Source organism: Aspergillus costaricaensis, assembly GCF_003184835.1.
Source record: "Aspergillus costaricaensis CBS 115574 unplaced genomic scaffold BO79scaffold_69, whole genome shotgun sequence".
NCBI classification, from domain to species: domain Eukaryota; kingdom Fungi; phylum Ascomycota; class Eurotiomycetes; order Eurotiales; family Aspergillaceae; genus Aspergillus; species Aspergillus costaricensis.
The window spans coordinates 59,865-76,110 of NW_020291869.1; the positions used below are offsets into that span (position 1 = coordinate 59,865).

Consider the following 16,246-nt stretch of genomic DNA (forward strand, 5'->3'; position numbering starts at 1 on the left):
GAAGATTACTTAGTACTCCAGAATCTACTTACTCCATACACGGTACCCATAATTACTTTCTGGTAGTCTAGTGTCGGGCGCTGAATGCGACCATCAGCTCCAAACGAACGGTACTAGCCCGCCCAGGTTTAGGATTATCTGGAAATCGATGATTTGCGGGTTCGCGTACGCACTTGTAATTTCAGCACCGGTTGAGGGTGGGCTTGGCAGGGTGTCGTGTGAGTTCTGTCCTCCAATTCTCCTCGGCAAACAAATCAGGCGGAATATGCGGAAAGAACGTGTGGAAAGTGGCAAGAAGAACTTCCCCGTCAGTCCATTTTTGGGGAGTGGGAAAGGGTAAATGGGTCATCATTCGATGCAGGTATCGGGTGAGGATATCATCAGTCGATACATTTGTATTTTACTGATCTTAAGTACTTCTGTAATGTGTGCAGGGTGCAGGACCAAAGCGCAATGCTAAGGTTGCTTTAGTGAGAGAAGAGTCGACAGGGGAGCCAAAGTACTTCTCCGTAGACGGAGGGGGAGAGGATATGTGTAAGAAACGGTCACAAGTACCCGTTTCTAATACCGTCTAGTAATTTCTCCGCAACGGACTCGAGTATGTAATCGCCGAACTCCCCACTGGCGGGAATCATGCTATGCCCACTAGTCCCAGTTGAGCCACTTCCCTCCTCATCCCGATCGCCTTCAGTTCAACTGGTTTGCTTTGCCCGCAACCCTTTTCTTTCCCTTCTCTCCCTTTTTCTATTCTAGACCCTTTTCGAAAATACTAGTTTTCCCTCTCCTCCTTGACATCCCCATCTTTCATTGCATTCCCCTTTCCCCCTCGTCATATCCTTCTCACTCCCCCCCCTATTGACGTCGCTCGTCTTACGTTCTTGTCCCCGTTACTCCGCTGTGTCACCATGTCCGCAGTACTTCGCCGCAGTACCATGATGGAATGTACCCACCGTCACCGTTCTTAATCATCCGCTGGCTGAAACTGTGATTTTTCATTCTCGTCGCGAAGCATAGTAGATCTGTCGGATCATTCTATTTTGGACTACTCGTGCAGCGATATAGCCTCCGAAATTCGATCTGTATCCACTATCGCGCCAACCGGGCTCAGCTTTCGCCTGAGGACCGCCGCTTTGCCGTTCATCAGCGAGCTGACGTCGTCTCTCTTACACCTGATTATCTAGCATACTGTGATTGAATCGCATACGGACTCAAAATGGAAGGGATTGAGACTGTGGATGTCAGCTGGCTGCATCACTCGCAAAAAGGTAAGCCGGACGTCGCTCAATTGCTACTATGTCTTTGTGTGTACCTTTTCTAACTCGATCGCAAGACCATCTGTCGCGCTGTAAATCGGCATCATCAGTGGTTAGCGATAAATCTGTCGCGGATCCAGATGTCACATATGCCCAAGAACGAAGTCTCGAAAAACCAAGCACTACCGATAATAACTCTTCAGCATCAGCCCCCCTCACTCCTACCATATCTAAGAGTTCGTCACAAGAAGATGGTGCGAAGGCCACGAAGGAGGTCAAAAATGAAGACAAGTCAGTGGAGGGAAAGCCTACTGGCACATCGCCAGCTACTCCGAAAACCGCGCCTAGGCCGGTTACCGGACGAAGGAACTCTTGGATATCGACCCTGAGCTCCAAGTTTTCCTCTGGTTCTACTCCACCGTCGCAGTCGAATATGAAGGCACAGCAGAGCCCGAAGGCGACCTCTCCTGTTTCGAAAATGGACATGCATAATCCTTTCGGTGCGGCATATTCTCCAAAGGACAAGGAAGAAGAGAGGACGAATGAGAATAGCCCTTTCGCCTCAACATCTCCAAAAGGTCCTTCGTTCCTTCAGAGCGCCTTCCGGAAACTTTCGTCATCCGCATCTGGTGGCACTGGTAAAGCCGCTTCTACTGGGACGATCTGCCAACGTCGCGTAATGAATATCGATCCGGATCGAGATAGGTGCAAGATCCCGGATCTGAATCCTGCCAAATTGCGCCGTGTCGCTTTCTGTGTGGATGTGGAGATCGCTGGGATATCCTACCGCGAATCGGATGAAGACAGCCCACCAGCAAGTAGTAGGCGACGTCCTGTCCCAGAGGTTAACAACCAAAAGTCCAAACGATCGCATATCAAGTCGAAAGAGAAGGAGGAAGCTGCCGCGTTAAAGAATCCCCAGGCTGTGGTTTCCTCCAAGGACAAGAGTAGCCCAACAAACGGGGCGGATGGGAAGACTTCTGGGTCACCAGACACGCCGCCAGCTGAAGCGAATGCCAATGGCGAGACGAAAGAGCCAACACGAAAGCAGGAAAAGAAGAAGAGGTCAGAAGAAGAAAGGCGTGAGCGGAGGGAAAGAAGACGCAGACAGGCAGAAGCAAATGGCTCCATACCCATGCAACTCACAGCCGACGGCCAGGAATATGGCTGCCGAACGCCTGCATCTAACACGAGCCGTACCAAGACACAGAGTCATCCAACGACAGATCCTGTGCGGATATATAGACGCTGTTGTCAACTGCGCGAGACGCCTGTGCTCAAGCGTATAGTTGACGAGATCTCATCACCTTCCTCCACGTTAGCCGAGTCCCCAGGAACCGTGGCCGTGCTTGACCTCAGCGACTTCCCTATGACGGCCGAGGATATTGCTACTTTCTGCGATTGGCTCGCTGTTGTACCCGTTCGAAAACTCATCATTGAAAGATGTGCTCTGACTGACGACTCGGTGCGATCTATTCTCGCTGCACTACTTTCCACTAGAACTGTGGAACAGATGATGCAGCGGCGTAGAAAGGGAAAGAAGGCAGAGGTGGTGACTTCGGAGAAAGAACAGCGGTTCAGCGTCGTTGAGAAGGTGTCGCTGAAAGATAACCCCAAAATCGGACCAGAAGGATGGCGTCATATCTGCCTATTTGTCCACCTTTCAAAATCCTTGAAGGCGATCGACTTGTCCGGCATTCCTCTTCCCAAGACACCCATTACTGTCAACTGCTCCAACAAAGGAGCCTCGCAAACCCAGAACGTCACCAACGTAGCAACTCTCTTCGCGACTTCGCTCGCACAACGCTTTGGCGGGGACCACTTGGAAGAATTGCTGCTGAGCGAATGCCGACCTACGACCGAAGATGTGAAGAAAATATGTGATGCAGCCACAACCCTTGGCTTGAGGAGACTTGGCTTCGCCAATAACGAGCTGAGCAGGGAAGGTCTGGAGCACATTGTTGATTATCTCAAGGCAGGGAAATGCGAGGGGCTAGATCTGGGTGGAAATCCCATCCAAGACCAGTTGGACTTGATCATATCTTCTTTCACGGGAGACCACCCGCTGTATGCTCTTAGCTTGGCTGACTGTTCACTTACGCCTTCTACCGTCTACCCCTTGTTCCAAGGATTGACAAAATTGCCGGACCTTCGTTTTGTCGATTTCTCCCACAATCCAGGTCTTTTCACTATGCAGCCCGATGCGCTAGCAACCTTCCGGCGTTTTCTTCCCAAAATGCCTGCTCTCAAACGCATCCATTTGGCCGACGTCAACTTGTCTCCTGACCAAACCATTGCTCTGGCCGAGGTCCTCCCCGAATGTCCCAGCTTATGCCACTTGAACATTCTCGAAAACCCAGCCATTACGGCATTGGCATCTGCGACGGATCCCGCCAATCAAGAAGAGGCATGTGCTGTGTATGCATCCTTGATGGCGGCAGTGCGTGTTTCCAGAACGATCATAGCCGTGGAGATAGAAGTCCCTACTGCCGAAAACAACGAGGTTGTGAAGGCTTTGGCTTCCCAGATAGTCGCCTACTCCCTCAATAATCTGGAGCAAGGTGCCATTGCAGCAGAGTTTTCCGATCCAACAGATACACCCACGAGATCAGCCGTCCATGTTCCGGAGATTTTGCAGCATATCGTCGGCCACGGTACTGGAGATGAGGTGGAGGAAGTTGACGAGGCTGCACCTGATGAGGACTATGTCATTGGAGGGACCGGCGTCGTCAAAGCTCTCGGTGTTTGCCTCGGTAACGTGGATCGCCATATGCCAGGAGACCAGTCCGGACCCCCAAGTGGCACAACTACACCCAGGCATAGGAAATCCAGGTCTTATGTCACTAAACGACCCCGTGACATGTCCAAGAACCTCTTGGAGTCTGCACGTAATATCCGGACGCGAATCCAGTCGGCCCTTGTGCGCGAAGATAAGGCCGGCAATGACACCAATTACCGTATGTTGCCTTTCTTACTCCCCCTCTTTAGGTGGTGATGCTAACTAGCTTTTCCACTACAGGGCGTCTTCAATTCCTTGACTTCACCTTACAGCGCATGATCCAGCGATTTGAGGACGAATATCCTGAGACCCGCATCATACCCCAGTCCATCCCATCGTATGCGATCCAGGATACTAGCTCACAGGGTTCTAACGACGACGCATGGAACGGGCCCGTGTCTGAAAACACCCAGCTGAATGGCACCTGTGCTGATGCCGAGGCCGTGGTAGATGACGAGGAGGAGCAATATGCCGTCCGACTATCGCGGTCAAGCTCGATTACGTCGCTTCATTCACGCGCAATGACCTCCGAGGAAGGCCATGTTCACCGTCTTGGGCAGAACATTCGGCGCGATTTCCTCCGGCCTTCGTTTGATCAGGCTGACGATGATATGTCGGCATTCTCATTCGAAGAGTCCCATATGGCCGCTTTGCGTGATAAACTTGATCGTCTGCAGGAGGAACAAACCCACACACCTTTTGAGAGTGTGGATGCGGACAAAGCGCTGGGAGATCTGGGTAACACAGTGGAGGAGTTATGGGCCGCTCGTAAGAACGATGCGGAAACCTTTGAGAAGTTCCGGCAAAGCCAAATCGCTGCGCAATTCAACAGTGGCAAAAGGACATCGTCTAGCAGGAGCAATGGGAACGACGATACCGAATCAGATCAGCAGGCTTCTTTCTGAGTTGGAACCTGGGTTGACTGGGTTAATCATAGCCGATTTCTGGCTTTTGTTCATACCCACAGGTGCTTCTACCCTCGTCTAGCTGGCGATGAGGCTAGTATTTCTGTATGGACGGATGACTGGGATCTCTGCCGGCAGAGGATGGCCCTTGTTTGTATATAGGTCACCGACAAGCGTGACATTATTATCTGTATTCTAATCTACTTCGCACATGCGATGTGTATCTGCGGTGGCAATCTCCTTTCGTTTTTACCTATTGTTTGTTGTTCTTTTTCATAATGGGAGGGGGGAAATCTAGGCTAAGGGTGGGTAAAGGCGTTGGTACTGAAGGTGCATGGGGAAATATGGGGCATATAGGAAGTTGAGAACTACAAGAGGTGGTGAGAGTAGGTTGTTAATGTTGATAATAACTATGCGTTGTGAAATTAGCGATGGTGGACGAGTTAATCAATAGTCAATAGTTGAGTGGAATGTAAACAGTGCCCCGCTTAGATAAGGCGGACATCCTCGGCAGGCCCCGAGAATCCGGGGAGGGAAGGAGCCCCCGGGCCTATTCACATGTCAAGCCCCCATCCATCATCCTTCCATCGTCATCCCCTCGCTCTTCTCACCCATCATATCTCCTCCTTCCCTCCCTCCCTCTCTCTCTTCATCCTCATTCCCCTTCTCGTCCCTCTTCATCTCCCCTCCTTTCCATTTGTCCTCACCGGTCATGTTAGCCGTCATCGACTTCGGCTAACTACACTTCCGGGGTTCACGTCGCAACCATGGCTGCGCAATCCAAGTTATTTCCGCCCGAGCGGTCTATCCGACACCTCTTCTCCCGCCTGGCTGCCACCTACCTCCGTCATCGTAAACAAATCTCCCGTACTGTGTATTTAGCTCTCTTCGCCGCTCTCGTGAAACGCGTCCATAATGCCATCTCCGAGCAAAAGGCCGCCTCCCACCACCAGGAAGAACTGCGCCGACGCCCTGGAACCAGTAGTCTTGGCGAAGGCGGCGATCGTCCGCGCAAAAAGGTCGAAGTCAACCGGGAGTTCTTTCGCAATCTGCTTCGTCTGTTGAAGATCGTGATCCCCGGTTGGCGGAGCAAAGAGTTACGGCTTTTGTTTGGCCACAGTGTCTTCCTGGTGCTGCGGACACTGCTGAGTCTGTATGTGGCCGAGCTGGATGGCCGGCTGGTTAGCAATCTGGTGAGAGGGAGAGGCAAGGACTTCTTGCTGGGGCTAGTGTGGTGGATGATAGTGGCAGTTCCTGCGACATTCACGAACTCCATGGTAAGTGGCTTCATATTCACAGAAGAGAAAGGTTCAGAAGCTAAGTCCCTTCTGTGTTGCGGTAGCTATCTTATCACCAATGCAAACTCGCTCTCTCTTACCGCAAACGCCTGACAGACTACATCCATGACAAATATTTGTCGAACATGACGTTCTATGCCATATCCGCTTTGGACGATCGGGTCAAGAACCCCGACCAGCTCATCACAGTAGATGTTTCAAGGTTCTCCGACAGCCTGGCAGAGCTGTACTCCAACCTGGCAAAACCGATTCTCGACATGGCCATCTACAACTACTCTCTTTCCAAGAGTGTGGGCGGAGAAGGCCTGTTTATTATGAGCCTCTTGGTGCAATTATCCGCCAATGTTATGCGAGCCTTGACGCCACCATTCGGCAAATATGTGGCCGACGAAGCACGTCTGGAAGGCGAGTTCCGGTTCCTGCACTCGCGTTTGATCGACTACAGCGAAGAGGTGGCTCTCTACCACGGCCACGAGGCAGAAAAGGACACCTTGGATAAGGGCTACTTCACTTTGATTAAACACGTGAACCGCATTCTTCGCAGACGCTTATACCACGGATTCATGGAGGATTTCGTTATCAAGTACTTCTGGGGTGCCTTGGGATTGATCCTCTGCAGTATCCCTGTCTTCTTCCGCATTCCCGGCCAAGTCACTCAAACTATGGGCGACCGTACCGAGAGTAAGCATTTGCACCCTGTCTAGAAACCTATACATCAGCACGGTGACTGACATGCATCAAACAGGCTTCGTTACCAATCGAAGAATGCTGCTTTCTTCCTCAGACGCTTTTGGGCGTCTAATGTTCTCCTACAAAGAAATCTCCGAACTAGCTGGTCACACAGCCCGTGTCTCTTCGTTGCTAGAGGTTATGGACGACCTCTTAGCCGGCCGATATGAGAAGAAGCTTGTGTCCTCCGCCTCCACAGAAGAAAACTCCGCCATCTTATCCGGTCGCGGAGTCGTCGAGGAAAGTGATTCAATTGAATTTACTGACGTCCCTATTGTTTCACCAAACGGCGATGTTCTCGTCCGCAAATTGTCCTTCACCGTGCACCCAGGCGACCACCTTCTGATTGTTGGACCAAACGGATGCGGCAAGTCCTCCCTGTTTCGAATTCTCGGTGGCCTGTGGCCTGTCTACGGAGGCCAAGTCAAGAAGCCCCGATTTGACGACATCTTCTACATCCCTCAGCGCCCGTATCTTTCGCGAGGTACGCTCCGCCAACAAGTTATCTACCCAGACGGTGTCCGCGAAATGCGCGCCAAGGGAATTACCGACGATGATCTCTACGAGATCCTCTCAGTCGTGGAGATCGCTTCTGTTGTTGATCGCCCTGGAGGTTGGGACGCCGAGGAAGAATGGCGCGACGTCCTATCCGGTGGTCTGCAACAACGGATAGCCATGGCCAGACTATTCTATCATCGGCCAAAGTTCGCCATTTTGGACGAGTGCACCTCCTCTGTTACTTTGGAGATTGAACGTGTTATGTACGAAACAGCCAAGAAGCTAGGTACTACGCTGATGACTGTGTCCCACCGACGGAGTCTTTGGAAATATCACAAGAAGATTCTGCAGTTTGATGGGCAAGGAAGCTACATCTTCACTGGTCTGGACTGGGAAAGGAGACTAAAGTTGGAAGAGTAAGTTGCTTCGCTCCGAGTTGTTCTGGTGGCTGCATCATGGGAGATGAGCTAACACAGCGCTTTATTACAGTGAGAAGGAGGAGCTGGACCTCCAACTTCGCATGGTGCCAGAGTTGCAGAGGCGCATGGCTGAATTGAGCGCGTAGGGCCGTGATTCGTTCACGTGTTCATTTGCCTGAAGGGATATAGAGTATATATGGGGTTTATAGTTGTTGTCGCTGTGTCACTTGCCGTGCAATGGTTGCGTTATGGTATGTGTAGCGCGTTTGGGGCAACTTACACATTCATGATTAATGTAGAAGACATATGGAACTTTGTAAGAACAGTTAGTTGCATAGAATATAGCTGTTTGATAATTGCTGATCCAAACAATGAGTTACTGCCGAGTGAGTGAATGGCTCCGTCATAAGCATCTCTCTCCTGTTCATCGGGCAGCGTTACGAGTGTAGGATCCATGTAATACTAGAAGTTCAATCCAACTCGCCAAGAGGAAAGAAAAGCAGAAGAATAGAGCGGGTGACAAATCGGCAAACGAAAAGGAAGGACCAGATGATGCAGGAGTCCAACTTCAACAATGGCCACTGTCTAATTCTCCACCTCGAGGGGCTCTACATTCCAAATGCTTTCGGCGTACTCATTGATCACGCGGTCGGTCGAAAAGAAACCCATGCGGGCAACACTGGTGATGGACTTGGCTAACCACTCTTCGCGGTTCTGGAACGACTCATCAACCAAGTCCTGCGTGGTAATATACGAATTGAAGTCATCAGACACTAGGTAGTAATCTCCGTGCTCAACAATGGAGGCGATGAGTGCGGAGAAGTTGTTGACATCACCGAACATGCCGCCACGAATTGCATCGAAGACTTTAGCCAAGTGAGGATCAAGCTGGAAATCGCCGTAGAGGTGTCGGTGGCGAAGCTCTTCCACATCCTCTGCTAGATTTCCAAAGAGGAATATGTTCTGCTCCCCAATTTCTCTGGTAATCTCGATCTATACAGGGGCAATCGTCAGTGCTAGCATCGCAGACGGGATATAGGGCTTCATACGTTAGCACCGTCGCAAGTTCCAATGATCAAGCCACCGTTCATGACGAATTTCATGTTACTAGTACCGCTGCCCTCCGTACCAGCGGTAGAGATATGCTCGCTGATATCAGACGCTGGACAGATAATTTCGGCCTTACTGACGTTGTAGTCCTCGACAAAGATCACCTTCAAAAGATCACCAACTTCAGGGTCATTGTTTACCACGGAGGCAACTTTGTTAATCAGGTGAATAACAGTCTTTGCCATCCAGTAGCCTGGGGCTGCTTTGCCTCCAAAGACAGACACGCGCGGCAGTGCCTTCTTTTTCTCTTCCGCAGACATTGACTTGATCCTCAAGTATCGGTGGATGACACCGAAGATGTTAAGCTGCTGCCGCTTGTACTCATGGATACGCTTGACTTGAATATCAAACAAAGCTTGTGGATTTACACTGTAACCGGTGGTCTCTTTAATGTGTTTAGCGAGACGAATCTTGTTCGCGGTCTTAATCTCGGCCCATTCACGTTGGAATGCCTTGTCATCGACGAAAGCCTCGAGCCGGTCTAGAAGGGTCAAATCAGTTAAGAATTGATATCCTCCGAGCCTGGAAGCGATTAGATCAGACAAACGTGGGTTTGCCTGGTGTAGCCAACGACGTGGAGTAACTCCATTGGTGACATTGGTGAACTTGTCCGGGCCGTATATTGTCACGAAATCTTTGAAAAGGGTGGTCCGCAATAGATCTGAGTGTAGTTCTGCGACCCCATTGACTTTATGGGAGCCAATAATCGCGATGTAAGCCATCCTCACCATCTTCGGGTGGGACTCTTCAATAATCGACACCCGGGACAGTAAGTCTCTATCTTGCGGAAAGTTCTTCTCGACATGCTGGAGGAAATATAAGTTGATGTCGAAAATGATCTGCATGTGCCGTGGTAGCAGGTTTTGCACCAATGGGACAGACCACTTCTCCAGGGCCTCTGGCAAAACCGTGTGATTCGTGTATCCGAAGGTCTTTGTCACGATGGCCCATGCCTCGTCCCACTCAAGACCTTCATTATCAATCAAGATGCGCTGAAGTTCGACTATAGCCAAGGTCGGATGAGTGTCATTCAATTGAATGGCAACCTGATCGGGGAACTCGCTCCAAGCTCGCTTGGTCTTCTTGAATCTCCGGACAATGTCGAACAGAGAGGCAGCACACCAGAAGTACTGTTGTTTAAGTCTTAGCTCCTTACCCCTGTCGAGGTTGTCGTTCGGATAGAGCACCGCAGAGATTGTCTCCGCACGTTGTTGCTCTGCGACAGCACTTTCGTAATCGCCAGCGTTGAATTTCTGGAAGTTGAATTCTCCGCTGGAAGCCTTGCAAGACCACAGCCGAAGATTGTTCGTGGTCTGTGTGCCATAACCCGGGACAGGAACATCGTATGCTACTGCTTGCACAGTTTCGCCATCTTGCCAGGAGTGGATGGTTTTACCATTCTCATCCTGGTATTTTCTCACCCAGCCATAAAACTGAATATCGACAGTGATTTCATGCCGAGGGAACTCCCATGGGTTGAAGTCAAGCCAGTAGTCGGGGACTTCCATCTGATACCCGTCTACAATTTCCTGCTTGAAAATACCATAACGGTAGCGTAGACCGTAGCCCCAGGCTGGATAGTTCAATGTCGCCAGGCTGTCGAGTAGGCACGCAGCCAAGCGTCCAAGACCTCCATTTCCCAGTGCAGCATCATGCTCCTGGCTAATGACATCTTCGACTCGGAAGCCAAGGTCCTTCAGACCCTCTTATCTCATAGGATTAGTAGGATGCATTGGGCATTTGTTCCAGGATTCCTACCTCTTGCAACGTCCTTCAAGCCGACATTGAGCATGGCATTATCCAGAGCTCGGCCCATAAGGAATTCGAGAGAGAGATCTGGCAAGGGTTGTTAGTGTTGTCACAGATAAGTGAATGATAGTCCAAGTAGTTCAAGGATCCGCTCACAATACACTCGCTTCTGGTCGGCAGAAGCTTGTCGCTGTTGCGTCTTATTCCATTCGATGATCAAGCGATCTCGAAAGGCCAGGGCGGTTCCAGAGTATGCGGCCCTAATACGTCAGCGGTTGGTTCCCTGATGCTGTCCAGCGAGTGTCAAAATACAATTCGTCACAGTTGTACAAGGAGCGAGCCAAAGTAGTTTCGATGTGCCGGACCAGCTCATCCTATTCACATCATTAGTGGAATGCTCGACGCTGTATGTACTATCCAACTTACTTCGAACTCTTCTTTGTTGGCAAATCCGTTGACGGACTATGACAAAAGCAGGCTTAGCAAAACGATCTCAGATCTCAAAGCGCGTCGTCAATTATCCTACGTGCTTGCGCCATCTAGGATACAATGCAGGTCAGCGATACTCCAATGACGGGTTTCATGTGAAACAAGCTTGCAACTATGGAGAGTGACGGCTATAATGACAAAGAGTTGGATCAGGATCAATACTCACGCCTCCCTAAGATGCTCCGGAATACTAGCTTCGACACTTTTGATCTCTGCAGGTCCGAAGCCAGTGAAGGTACGTCTGTGCTTGGGACGGCTAAAGCCGGGACCAATGGGTCCCTGAAGCTCAGACACTGGAGCTCCAACCGAAGGCTTTCTTTCACGACGAGGCTGTTCCGAGGACATTGTAGCTGAACAAGCGTTGAAGTGGCGGAAACACTAGCTAGTTCAAGAAGTCTATGGCGGATAGGTCAATAGACTAGCCCAGGATTTGAGTATAAGGCATTCAATAACAAAGAAGCCTGAGCTAAGGAAGCGCCTCGAATACTATAGTGGAATAAGGCGAAAGAATAAAAAAGGGGGGGGAGAAAGATTTGGGAGGGAGGAGGAGAAGACAAAGAAAGAAGAAGGAAGGAAGAGGGAGAGGGGGTGGGAGCGAGGTACTGTAAGTAGTACCACGGACTGACTATACTTCACAATAGTAAGAATAGAAAGTAGCAGACCTTCACTTCCCCCTCCCTCCCTTTCTCACCATCGACCGCGTGACAAGGGTGTCTAAATCGCAATGCTGGGATCAAAGCAGGGCATGCGAGACAACCGGGAGGGGTAATATCGAAGTCTGGGATGGCAGTTGACGATAGATGGAGGAGGATTGAACAGGAATCCGGAATGGATGATCATACGTTTGGCCCCCGGGTTCTCATGCAATGTCGTGCGAGGAAAAGTGTCTAGGCTTCCATGGAACTTTCAACTAGCTCAATTCGCAAATTGAGCAGCGTAACTGGGCAACGCCCCAAGCTGCCGTGTAGCTCCTTGAATGCTGGACGAGCATTGGATGATGAAGGAGGATGTGTGTGTGTGTTGACTGACGGATTGTCCGGAACTGGGCCTGAACTCAATAGAAGTCACAACGTTTCCTTGGATTGAGAGGGGTTTTAGGGGACAGAAACGAGACAAGACAACATGAATTAATTCATCACCGCTCCACCACCACCATCTCATCCGTCTGACAGTCGCCGTCTGGCCTGACCGGAGCTGCCGCTATGACGCATGGTGATCGAGGGGGGAAAGTAGTAGTAACTAAGTAGTGGAGTGGATAGAGGAAGGATTGACTCTGGACTTGGGGGACGGTGTATTGATACCGTATAATAAGTAGTAGTCCTGTCTTGTCTTGTCTCTGAATACTTACTCCTTTCAACTACTTCCATTAATACCAACCAGTTGCTACTTACTTTCTTGATCGCCAGAACTACTAACTGCTACAGGTCTGGTCTCTACGACATCAACCACATGTATTGATGCATGCAATACAATGTACTATTTCTGTTCTTCTCTTTACTTTTCCGTCTCTTGATTGCATCTTCCTTTTCTACAGCTCTTTGAAATAAATCTACTACTAACCACCCGCCCGCAGCTCAGTCCTCCGGGTCCAGTCCATCTCCGGCCTCATCGCCCCCCCCACCCCCGCACTGCAACCTTCCTGTCCGATCGGCGGGTCATCAACGTTCTCCCCCGTCCATCATTTCATTCGAGCGCTAGGATCGACGGTCTGAGCTCGAGGAGCTCCGCGCGAGCCATGGGCGTTTCCCATGACCTTTGCACGGTGCAAGCCCTCTCCAATGTCTTGACCGGTTCCCGTGAACTGGCGGAAGAAACCAACATGAAGCGACGCTCGGAGCTTCCCATACCTACATGCCCAGTCGACCTCGCTGCGAATTGCCTGGTCACACTCTCAACCACCAGCTGAGACGGCGATGATGTCTGGAGGCACTGCCACAGCTGGCCTTGGCCTAGATATGCTCGCCTTTTGGGCGGGCAAGAGAACGTCGAAAGAAGTAACATCGACTTCAAGACAGTAAGCAGCACGCGTTACAGCATCATTTGATGGGAGCCGCTCCGCTTGCAATGGACAGCATCACTGCATAAGAGGCACGGTGACATTTCATGGGTAAGAGATCAATTGCATGCATAGGATCGCTACAACAAGCTGCGTGGTATAGACGGGACGATAGAAAATCAACAGCAACGAGTAAAACAGAATGCTGGGTAATAGCATAGAAAATTAGAGAAGTATGTAAAGAGAGATCGCCATTAGATGCAGAGCCAAGTCATGGGAAAAGAAAAGAAAAGGGTTATAGGAAATTCCGGGGGCATGAAACAGGATATCAAAAGGCTTTGCGCAGTCCACGTGCAAAGAATGTAATGCCAAGGCCTGTAGCTCGCTCTTCCTGTTATTGAAGACATTGAGCGCTTTGATTGAAGATCAGCCCCAGGAGTTGGACGTGGTCTGTTCTGGCCGATGCAGATAGAAAAGCCCCAAGAAACATATCATCCTGAAATGATCACAAATGAGAAGGAAAAATTGACACCATGCCACAAATTCCAATGACCATGAACCAACCCAGCGCCAGGAACATTGAACTGTGAGGTCAACTTAGCACCGTAACGCCGATGCCTACCGACTGCACACAATATAATGAACAAACGAACAAAGTAAATCGAAAGATAACGAACGCCAAAGCTGCAAACAGGGTGCAAACCAGAAGCATCAAAGCTTCAGAGAGAAATGAGGTTCATCAGTAAAACCGGGCCGGAAGACTGACTAGTGAGAGGGCAGATAGGACGGCCTCTACTCAACGTAGGCAATCGCCAAAGTGGAGAATCTCGGTAACATAAACCGGGTCTAGTTGCTCTTCTAACGATAGCTGCCTCACAGAATACCCGAATCCTTAAGGGCATTTTGCAGGATTGTTTCCTTTACAGCGGCGAATACCAGACGGATATTCGTCGTGTCGGTGGCCTGAGTCAGACTTGAGGGCGAATTAGTGAGTACACAGCACGAACGACTTTGATCAGAACTTACTGAGGGTAGAGATTCAGATGCGCTCTGTTGACTTGATTGAATCTCCAAAGAAGGTATTTGGCCGCCCGATTCACGTCATTGCCGCCTGAATAGTCCGGAAAGTAATGGTTCAATGGAGACCGAGGAAGCTTTTGTTTGAAAAGATCGACCTTGTTTAGGAAAAGAATTATGCTCGTTCGCATGAACCATCGAGAATTGACCACAGAATCGAACAGGACTAAGCTTTCCATCATGCGATTCTGAAAACCAGATCAGCAGGGGCGCATGGGCAGGGTGATGAAGCGCTCCGAGACATACCTGGTTGCTCTCCTCCAGTAATACTTGGTCATACTCACTCAACGCTACGCAGAAGATGATGGATGTTACGTTTTCAAAGCAATGAATCCACTTCTTCCGCTCGCTCCGCTGGCCGCCAACATCGAACATACTATGTGACAAGTCAGTAAGTTGTCGATAAAACAACCTTCAAGGAGAGGACAGGTCATACTGTATGCTAAGCTGGCCCATGGTAAATCGCGTCTCATATATACCTGTCGTTTTTGTTCGCGCGCGGAGTACATCATTTACGTTGGGTATGTAATCTGGGGAAGCTATCCGCTTAGCTTCATCAAAGAAACTAGAAGGACTCGGTCAGCGGCTGTGCTTGTGGTATAACTTGATTGACGCAAGCACTTACTATGGCGCAGAATCCATCAGATAGAATTCGTTCTGATGCTCCAGCACATTGGAAGTACAAGGGTCATTCCAGAGATACGTGATCGCATCACCAACCCGAGAATCCAGGGGTATATTTGGATCAGGGTCAATGTTATAATCGGAAAGGAATTGGATGTAGTCGCGGACTTTTTGACTTGAAGGTTCTAGCGAGAACTGGTGGTAGGCTGCTATGAGAGATTTGGTACAATCGAGGAGGTTCTTGTAGACCGTTAGGCGGTATAAGGCCAGCTCTTCAACTGTGTACCCATTTTGGTGGATGATCTTCATTTGCTTGACGATGGTCGACTTGCCGCTTTCTCCGGAACCTACCATCACACACGAGATTACAGTTAGCAAGAGTTGCGCTTGAAACAGCATCGGCCTCCGTATAGCGGGATGAGGAGAATGCAACTAACCAAGCAATAGGATCTTGCACTCTCGCCGTAGTCGCCTAGAGTCCTCTTCTAGTTTTCGGTCGATTGCTTGGCTCCTCCGCTTCGACTCCGCATCTCCTGTCGCCTCCGTACTCACACACGAACCCATGTTCTCAGTATGATTCCCAGACAGCGAAAAGCTAACCCATTAGCTGCCTGCGGAAGGATCCGGCATCAACCTGTCAGGACGCTAAGACCCGACGCCGACGGGAGAGGCGAATACCCAGACGAGTGGCAGCTCCAACGACCCAAACAGACAGATGTGATTGCGGACGGAAGGTTATGAGCGGCGCAATGGGGAGGATATCGCTGCAGCGATCGGAACGGGGAGAGCAAGAGAGACGGTGGTATATGCGATCGACAATGGAGTTCGATCAGGGATCGAGGCTTGCGCGCGTAGTGGCCGAAGGCAGAGCCACAACAGACGGCTCGAGGTCGAAACGGGGAAGGCCGGAGCGACGACAACTGCAAGCTCCCGGGGGGGGCGGAGGTGTTGGCTCGTGACGCAGGAGGTGGAAAGGAAGCAGGGGAGACAGCGAAGCAACGAAAAGACGCCGAGCCCAAGCGCGGAGTAGGATGGTTCTGCTGGAGGTTTGATCGAGAGTGTGAGGGGTGTCAAGAGAACCAACTGCGGAGCAGGAAAGCGAGCGAGAATGACGACCTGACGCTAAAAAGGGTAGTTAAAGTCGATCGGGGGGGGGGATGATGTGGGAGAGTGGATGAGAGCGCGGATCTCGAGTGTGAGATAATGTAAGCAATGGGGATCAGTCGTCGGTCGGGTCGATCAATCAGGCGGGTAATAGTAGTTAAAGAGAGGAAGGAGATGGGATGGGATGGGATGGAATGGGATGGAGGATTGGGGGGG

At 50.4% G+C, this 16,246-nt stretch overlaps 6 protein-coding genes across 6 annotated transcripts; 4 read left to right on the top strand and 2 right to left on the bottom strand.

Moving 5' to 3' along the window:
* Positions 1 to 1,036: 1,036 nt before the first annotated feature.
* Positions 1,037 to 5,037, top strand: BO79DRAFT_74619 (putative cell wall biogenesis protein Mhp1). Its single transcript, XM_025689684.1, has 3 exons — positions 1,037 to 1,265; positions 1,331 to 4,210; positions 4,273 to 5,037. The coding sequence occupies exons 1-3, from the start codon at positions 1,214 to 1,216 to the stop codon at positions 4,935 to 4,937; spliced, it is 3,597 nt and encodes a 1,198-aa protein (XP_025533799.1). The 5' UTR covers positions 1,037 to 1,213; the 3' UTR covers positions 4,938 to 5,037.
* BO79DRAFT_162146 (uncharacterized protein) lies at positions 4,977 to 5,302 on the top strand (the record flags this gene model as incomplete). The annotated part of the gene is made up of 2 exons (XM_025679057.1): positions 4,977 to 5,091; positions 5,223 to 5,302. Coding segments are annotated over 2 exons (195 nt in total), but the record flags the coding sequence as incomplete, so codon positions are not given.
* Positions 5,303 to 5,511: 209 nt separating this feature from the next.
* On the top strand, positions 5,512 to 8,247 carry BO79DRAFT_74653 (ATP-binding cassette long-chain fatty acid transporter PXA2). The gene is made up of 4 exons (XM_025689685.1): positions 5,512 to 6,214; positions 6,280 to 6,916; positions 6,981 to 7,878; positions 7,952 to 8,247. Exons 1-4 carry the CDS (start codon positions 5,705 to 5,707, stop codon positions 8,025 to 8,027), a joined length of 2,121 nt encoding a protein of 706 aa, XP_025533801.1. The 5' UTR covers positions 5,512 to 5,704; the 3' UTR covers positions 8,028 to 8,247.
* Positions 8,248 to 8,466: 219 nt separating this feature from the next.
* glpV (glycogen phosphorylase) lies at positions 8,467 to 11,574 on the bottom strand (the record flags this gene model as incomplete). The annotated part of the gene is made up of 8 exons (XM_025679058.1): positions 8,467 to 8,874; positions 8,931 to 10,696; positions 10,750 to 10,827; positions 10,897 to 11,000; positions 11,053 to 11,114; positions 11,167 to 11,202; positions 11,267 to 11,279; positions 11,396 to 11,574. The coding sequence occupies 8 exons, from the start codon at positions 11,572 to 11,574 to the stop codon at positions 8,467 to 8,469; spliced, it is 2,646 nt and encodes an 881-aa protein (XP_025533802.1).
* Positions 11,575 to 11,953: 379 nt separating this feature from the next.
* On the top strand, positions 11,954 to 13,442 carry BO79DRAFT_241526 (uncharacterized protein; the record flags this gene model as incomplete). The annotated part of the gene is made up of 3 exons (XM_025685129.1): positions 11,954 to 11,994; positions 12,808 to 13,087; positions 13,137 to 13,442. 3 exons carry the CDS (start codon positions 11,954 to 11,956, stop codon positions 13,245 to 13,247), a joined length of 432 nt encoding a protein of 143 aa, XP_025533803.1. The 3' UTR covers positions 13,248 to 13,442.
* A 222-nt stretch (positions 13,443 to 13,664) lies between these two features.
* Positions 13,665 to 15,743, bottom strand: gpaB (guanine nucleotide-binding protein subunit alpha gpaB). The gene is made up of 6 exons (XM_025689686.1): positions 15,364 to 15,743; positions 14,928 to 15,273; positions 14,739 to 14,867; positions 14,549 to 14,678; positions 14,252 to 14,490; positions 13,665 to 14,198 (listed from the first exon to the last, which is right to left on the bottom strand). The coding sequence occupies exons 1-6, from the start codon at positions 15,488 to 15,490 to the stop codon at positions 14,099 to 14,101; spliced, it is 1,071 nt and encodes a 356-aa protein (XP_025533804.1). The 5' UTR covers positions 15,491 to 15,743; the 3' UTR covers positions 13,665 to 14,098.
* Positions 15,744 to 16,246: the final 503 nt, after the last annotated feature.

Bases quoted from the DNA above. Each gene is read 5' to 3' on its own strand.
- BO79DRAFT_74653 (XM_025689685.1), top strand. From the start codon at position 5,705: ATGGCTGCGCAATCCAAGTTATTTCCGCCCGAGCGGTCTATCCGACAC. The intron at 6,917-6,980 runs GTAAGCATTTGC...TGCATCAAACAG, and splicing joins TATGGGCGACCGTACCGAGA to GCTTCGTTACCAATCGAAGA. The intron at 7,879-7,951 runs GTAAGTTGCTTC...GCTTTATTACAG, and splicing joins AGGAGACTAAAGTTGGAAGA to TGAGAAGGAGGAGCTGGACC.
- BO79DRAFT_74619 (XM_025689684.1), top strand. From the start codon at position 1,214: ATGGAAGGGATTGAGACTGTGGATGTCAGCTGGCTGCATCACTCGCAA. The intron at 1,266-1,330 runs GTAAGCCGGACG...CTCGATCGCAAG, and splicing joins GCTGCATCACTCGCAAAAAG to ACCATCTGTCGCGCTGTAAA. The intron at 4,211-4,272 runs GTATGTTGCCTT...TTTCCACTACAG, and splicing joins CGGCAATGACACCAATTACC to GGCGTCTTCAATTCCTTGAC.
- gpaB (XM_025689686.1), bottom strand. From the start codon at position 15,490: ATGGGTTCGTGTGTGAGTACGGAGGCGACAGGAGATGCGGAGTCGAAG. The intron at 14,491-14,548 runs GTATGTCTCGGA...TCTGGTTTTCAG, and splicing joins TACTGGAGGAGAGCAACCAG to AATCGCATGATGGAAAGCTT. The intron at 14,199-14,251 runs GTAAGTTCTGAT...TTCGCCCTCAAG, and splicing joins CATCTGAATCTCTACCCTCA to TCTGACTCAGGCCACCGACA.